The sequence below is a fragment of the Hevea brasiliensis genome, chromosome 14 (genome assembly GCF_030052815.1).
Source record: "Hevea brasiliensis isolate MT/VB/25A 57/8 chromosome 14, ASM3005281v1, whole genome shotgun sequence".
Taxonomy (NCBI): domain Eukaryota; kingdom Viridiplantae; phylum Streptophyta; class Magnoliopsida; order Malpighiales; family Euphorbiaceae; genus Hevea; species Hevea brasiliensis.
Genome location: NC_079506.1, coordinates 7,269,598 through 7,277,036, shown reverse-complemented (window position 1 = coordinate 7,277,036; position 7,439 = coordinate 7,269,598). Strand labels below are relative to the sequence as shown.

Below are 7,439 nucleotides of genomic sequence, written 5' to 3'. Positions count from 1 at the left end.
CATCATCTCTAAACTCATTTACATTATTTGAAATAAAGCCCAATACATTTCATGGCTGCCAAAATTTGGGGACATCATGGGTTCATGAATTTCTTGTTAATTTCTTGAAATTTCCACTTATCTCAAGTCACTTTCAAGTATTAAAAGAAGAAGGAAGGGAGAAAAGCACTAACCTCTTGTGACCCAACTTGAAAATTTTCCCAAAACTTCAACTTTCCTTCTCCCTATGGGTACCTAGAGCTTCCTTATGATGTGAGCTAAATTTTTAATGAAGGGAACCATGGGTTTTGGTGGATAAATGAAGAGAAACTCAAGCTCAAAGCTTGAGCAAAAATGGTGGAGGGGAGAGAACATGGAGACGGCAAGGAGAGAGAGAAGAGGAAATGAAGAAGACTTGTGGTTGGTGAATTTTTGTCTCTTGTATCTTATATATATATATTCTATAATTATTGTACTTTATTTTTTTTAAAATGCCATAAGTCTATTTCCTTTCTTTTCTTTTCTTTCCTTTTCTTTTCTTTTCTTTTCTTCTTCTTTCTCTTCTCATTTTCCAAATTCAAATTCATAAATTTAATTAATGTTAATTATTTTATTTCCTAATTTTAATTTGACATTTAAGTCAAAATTCACCTCTAAGGGTAAAATGACCAAAATGCCTTTCATGGTGCTCATCGGGTTATTTTTATTATTTTATACTAATTTATAAATTCTCTAAAATTTAATTTATTTTTCTCAAAATTTTTTTTCCTATATTTTTTTTTAATATTTATTTCATTAATTTATGTCTCCTCACTATAGTTTAAGTATAGTTCCAGACATCCTGACTGTCCGAACAGACATTAGTCGTCGGAACAGTAAAATGTACGGACTACTTACGGTGAGGGCGTTACAGAAAGTGGAAGCATTTTCCTTTTATCATCATCTTCAGTGAATCCCACCCAAATCTACAGAAGTCCTCAGCTTACTTTCTATCATTTCTCTGTGATGACATACTGAAATCAGCATTAGCACGAGTATACAAGACAGCCCATTGAAACCCATTTATTGCATTCCAATAAAAGAGCTAGGAAGCCACAGTTTTCAATACCTGAAAGGAAGCGGCTATAAATGAATTTATGTTTCAGAGAGGAAGGGATATGATTCTTCCATAGTTACATTTGTTGCCAAGAAGCTGAAACTTCCTGATCATGTATTTAGCAATAACATGGATTGTCACAACTGATCAATATATGAGTTAATCAGAACAAATGAAAAATACCCCCAGTAGAATCAAACAGTTTACACAATATTAGAGGCAACAACATTTTCCTCTGCCATTATATTGTGCTCAAATGGAAAATCATGTGCAGTAACACATTAACACATTGTTTAGGACAAATCAATTGGTAGAATTCAATTCAGTTATGTTAACGGAGGCCAAGAATTCACATGTTTGGAATTATTATTCTTAAATCAGCAGAATTCAATTAAATTCGAGTATTTGAAATAATTGAAAGGTGAATTGAATTTAAGTAATTTAAATTATCTTTTTGATTTTTTAGAATGGCCACACCATCACTACTAAATATATGCATACTCAGCTTGATTTTCAATTTTTGCAAAATGCCCATCACTCAACAGAGTTTCCAAACGGCAGAAGCTAATTCCATTGCAGAGGGTAAAACTGAATGAGAAAGAGAACTAAAAGCTCAAAGTTTGGAAAGGAACGGACTTTAATTTTCTAAACATGAAATTGCATTATATTTGAATCGGTACGAATAATGGAGGAAGGAGACAAGCAAGCAGGTTGAAGTTTCCTGGATGATAGTGAAGTTTTCATAGAAATAAACAAAAATAAATAAAAAAGTTGAAACCAAATTATAATTAAATAAATGGGACATATAATTATACAATCATTTAAAAAAAAAAGTAATTGGTGATTATTTTATTTTAAATGGTTTAAAATGTTTACTCTTTCTATTTTTTATTTAAATTTTTTTATTCAAAATTATCCATCACATTTAAAAAAATAAAGAAGTATTTTTTTTAAGTTTATCCTTTTTCTCTATTAAATACTACCATAAATATTTATACAAATTCTTATGTGAGATAAATAGCAATCAGCATATTTTTATAAAATCGAAGTTATTTAATTATTTTCTCATACCCTGTTTAGTAACAACTTTTAAGATAACGTACAGTTTTTTATTCTATTTAAAATATTATCTCTCTTATTTATATTGATCAACAGTATAGTGTTTAAAGGTTAAAAGATATTTATATTATTCAGTGGCATAGTATTTAAAGGTTAAAGGAGTGGTTTACCCCTATTAGATTTTAAAGATTGAGAAAGCGTCTTAACTATGTCAACATAATACCATTATTTTAATAATTAACAGCTCATTCAATAGCTATTTTTACCGAATACTTCTACTTTAAATTACTATAAATAACTAATAGCAAACAATTAATATTTAACAGCTAATAGTTTATAAAACAGCTGGTAACTACTAAAATGACTAACAGCTACTAAAATAGTTGATATTTTCGAATAGTAATTATTGTGTAAAATCTAAATACAACAAATAAAAATAGATGGATGAAGTATTATTTTAATTATTTAAAATTTTTTAAGCACGAAATTGCATTATATGTGAATGGGTATGAATATTGGAGGAAGGAGCCAAGCAAATAGGTTGAAGTTTCTTGGATGATGGCTTCATTGATTAGCGAAGTCTTTATAGCGACTAAAAAAATAAATGGAGAAGTTGGAATAAAATTAATTGAATTTCACAAATAAATATACAATTATTATAATAGTAAAAAAAATAAAGCAATTGGTGATTATTTAATTTTATTTTAAATGGATTAAAATGTTTATATTGTATTTCAATTATTTTAGTTTTTTAAGCTTGAAATCACATTATATTAGTCTAAAGCCCATATGCGTTGAGCGAAAATTTTTTATATTAGGCAAATGATAATCTTTTAAATTATTTGACATTTAAATAAATTTAAAAGTATATTTAAAATATATAATTTAAATATATAAATAGAGTAATAACAAATTTAATATATATTTTATGAGAACTATGATTGAAAAAATAACATAATGAAATTAAATTAGTTTATTCATTACTTATATAAATGAAATAAAGATATTCAATATAATAAAAATTAAAACATTTAAATGAAATATAACTGGTGAGTTTTCAGTAATTTATATTGGCATTACCATTTTTTTTTTTTTTAATTCAAAGGTCGTTACCTATTAAAAAAACTCTATACATTAATTTAATTAAATGAATTAAAGATGTGAATATATTTAAATGAGTATAACTTAAAAATTTTTAAAATGCAATGTGTAAGAAAAATCCCAAGGGTCATTACCTATTAAATAATTTTATACATTAATTAAATGACTTAAAGATGTAATTACATTTAATATTGTATAATTTAAATTTAATATTGTATATTAGTATTATAAAACGTCACATCCTATTAAGTATTTAATGATTGTAATGTGAAAACTTTAAAAATGGTACATATAAAAAAAAAAAAAGTAGAGTGTCACTTGGCAACCTTTTAGTAATTTTTTTTCATTGCTTAGCAAAACAGCAGGAAAATAAGTTGAAGCTTCTTGAGAAAAATAGTGTATAATGATGATAGAAAGGCAATTGTCGATCTTTTATTACACTCTACCACTCTAGACCATGTTTCTGTCATCCCCATTGTAGGGATGGGAGGGTTGGGAAAGACCACATTCGCTCAAAATGTTTATAATGATGAAAAAGTCCAAAATCATTTTGAGCTAAAGTTATGGGTGTGTGTTTCTGATGTCTTTGATCTAAAAGTAATAGTAGAAAAGACATTAAAATCAATAGGAAAGGAACCAGGACACTTTGAGTTGGATCAATTGCAAACAAGTCTTCGTAATGAAATTAGTGGAAAGAAATATTTGTTTGTGCTGGATGATGTTTGGAATGAAGATCTTCAAAAATGGATGGACTTGATGGCACTATTGATGTGCGGTGCAAGAGGAAGTAGGATCTTAGTAACCACTTCTTCTGAAAAAGTTGCAAAAATAACCGGTGGCAAATTGCAACATTATTCTCTAAAGGGCTTAGATCTAGATAAGTGTTGGTCTTTATTTAAGAAAATAGTGTTCGAGGGGAAAGAGCCAGAAAGTCCAAAAGTGAAAGAAATCGAAGAGCAGATTGTAAAGAAATGTGTTGGAGTTCCCCTTGCAATAAAGACAATTGCAAGTCTTTTATATTATAGAGATTCAGAAAGAGAATGGTTGACTTTTTTAGAAAATGATCTTTCAAAAATAACCCAAAATGAAAATGTCATTTTAAATACACTTAAATTGAGCTATAATCATCTCTTATCACATTTGAAGCATTGTTTTGCATATTGCCCATTATTTCCCAAAGATTATGTGATTGATGTGAAAAAATTGATTCATCTTTGGGTTGCTCAAGGATTCATTGAGCCGTCAAATTCAAGTCTATGTGTTGAAGACATAGAGCTACGGTAGTTTATAGAGTTGTGGGGGCACGAGCCTTTTTTTTTTTTTCACTGCATACTTAATGCATTGGCATGAATCACGGCGTCCTCCTGGTTTATTGCCATGCTTTTGCCACAGCTGTCATCGCCCCCTTCGCTTTCATTTTCGATAAGATGCTTCAGATGATCGATAAGATGGAAAATGGAGGTACTGTTTACCAAGCTGCTCAAGAAAACAGATCTGTATATGTTATGGTGGGAAATTGTATCTCGCAATTGTGTTATATCATAATAAAAATATATAAAACATAAAAATATATGTTATGTACATATATGGGAAATATATGTTATGTGTTATATATATATATGGTGGGAAATTGTATCATGTAATTGTGTTATGTATATATGTTATGTACATTATAAAATAAGCTATATATTTTTATGAAATCTATGATGGAAAATATAACACTAATTTTCTTACCTGTTGATTAATTTTGAATTACTTTTCTCAAAGAAAGTCATATTTAGAGAATAATGGCCCAAACTAAATTTATATTTATAATGAAATTAAAAATATTTAATTTGTACAAAACCCTCTCTTTTACATGGCGGATAAAATTAATGCTTGAATTTTAAAAGTCATTTTGTAACTGTAATGAAATTAAATTAGTATATTCATTACTATATAAATCAATTAAAGATGTACATTATAATAAAAATTAAAATATTTAAGTAAAATATAATTAGTGAGTTCCCAATCATTTATATTAGCATTACCAAAGGTCTTGTTTTCTTTGGACTCAAAGGTAATTACCTATTAATTTAATTACATGAATCAAAGATGTGAATATAATTGAGTATAACTTGAAAAATTTTAATAACCAATGTGCTTATAGAAAATTTGAGCTCATATGAGAATAAATGTATCTATTGTTGAATTGAATTGAATTTCTACATATTGATTCGTACACTTAATATATACACTTTAATTAATTATATACATATTTTAATACAAATATTTAATTTAACGATAATTAAATTTGTTCTCATATGAATTTGAGTTTATATTAGTGATCATGATTGGGGATCAAGTGGATCCATAATTAACGTGGATCAAAGGGTTTTCAACAATATAAAATGTTTTATTTACCCTTTATATTTTTTGAGATAAAATTTCCTTCCATCCTTTACTCTTTCCTCTTTCAATACTCTCCCTCCAACTACATCCTTATTTTTTAGCAAATAGTAATAAATTATGTTTTTATTTTCAAGAAAAAAAAAACTTCTTCTCTACACTTATTTTCTCTATACATATCAAAGAAAACATATATAATTATTTGAATTTTAACAACATATACTTAATATTTAAATTTTAATTTTGAAAATTTATTTTAATTTTAGTTTAATAAAACTTTAAAGAGTACAATTCACATGTATTTTTTCCTTTAGCCAATATTTAGGATGAAATAAATTTCTCTTAGCTAATATTTATCGTTTGGAGGCTTTTTTATTTTTTCCCTCAACTCTGTACCAATTGACAAAAATCATATATATTACATAAAATGAGTAAGGTACAACATGTCAAATTTTCTGCCCTTTAATATAGCTAGTTTAGTTAAAAAAAAATATGGCCGATTAATGTTATGATTAATTTTAATTAAACAAAAATGATTTTAATTTAAATTAAATTAATTAATTATTATTCATTTTAAAAATAATTTAAATTTGATCTATGATATGAAATTAAATTAGGCAATGACAGATAAATTAATATGCTTGTTTGGTTTAAGTAAATAGGATGAATTTATATGAATTCAATTCAATATATGTTTTAATCAATCAAATAAACTGAGCATGTGACATGTCACATTGATTGTATCAATTACAAAAATTATAATTTAATTGATTCAATTTAATATATATTTGAGTCAGCTGAATCAATTTGAGTATTTGACATGTCATATTGATTATGTATTTTAGTCAATTAAGCTTTTAATTGAGTCAATTGAATCAATTGATTGCGTGCACGATCACATTAATCATATATATTTAAGTCAATTGTGAAATTATAATTTAGTTGATTCAATTAAATGTATATATTGGAGTCAACTGAATTAATTTGAGTATGTTACATGTCACATTAATCATATATTTTAGTCAACTGAGTGTTTAATTGAGTCAATTAAATCAAATTGATTATGTGTAATGTCACACTAATTATATACATGTCACGACCCAACCTATGGGCCGGACCGGCACTAGGACCTGGGCCAACCTAAAGCCCCCGAGGCCCGTAGTAAGCCTTAACTGTTCATTTACCCAATTCTAAGGCCCATTTGGGCCCAATTTCAAGAAAACAAACGGACAGAGTCCTACCATAAAATGGACTTTCCAACAGGAGTTTTGACTCACCCGACCAGAAACACAATATATAGTCATTTGGGAGCTCACCACCCTCCACATACTCATCAACATAATAATAAATGGGAGCTCAGCTCCCTCATCCAATCCATCAAACATGCATAGCATATTAAGTTTACAGGTCCCAAAATAATAATTTAGTTTACAGACCCAAATCAAATAAACGTTTCTAACACATGCGGAAATTCTAAGATTTAACAAGTTTATACAAACAGTAATAATTGACCTGCGAGGGAGAAAAGCAGGTTAACCAAAATAAAATCCTCCTGCTTTGAAAAATATTGAACAGAGTGAGCGTTCGACTCAGAGAGTAAAATATCAATTTTAACCATAATCTCTATAACTATCTAGAACTAATGCACCCTGTAGAGTGAAATGCAACATCAACAACATTTTCACATCATAACATCAAAAAGGTAATTTGGAGCACTCACGCACCCTGTAACATCAATCATAATATATGGGAGCTGATCCCCTATACAGCTCTCTTAAATCCAACCTGGTGCCAGCAAAGAACTCAGCTCGGACTT

At 27.9% G+C, this 7,439-nt stretch overlaps 1 protein-coding gene across 1 annotated transcript; it reads left to right on the top strand.

Moving 5' to 3' along the window:
- Positions 1-3,718: 3,718 nt before the first annotated feature.
- On the top strand, positions 3,719-4,519 carry LOC110670604 (putative disease resistance protein RGA3). The gene has a single exon (XM_021832708.2). The coding sequence runs from the start codon at positions 3,719-3,721 to the stop codon at positions 4,517-4,519; it is 801 nt and encodes a 266-aa protein (XP_021688400.2).
- Positions 4,520-7,439: the final 2,920 nt, after the last annotated feature.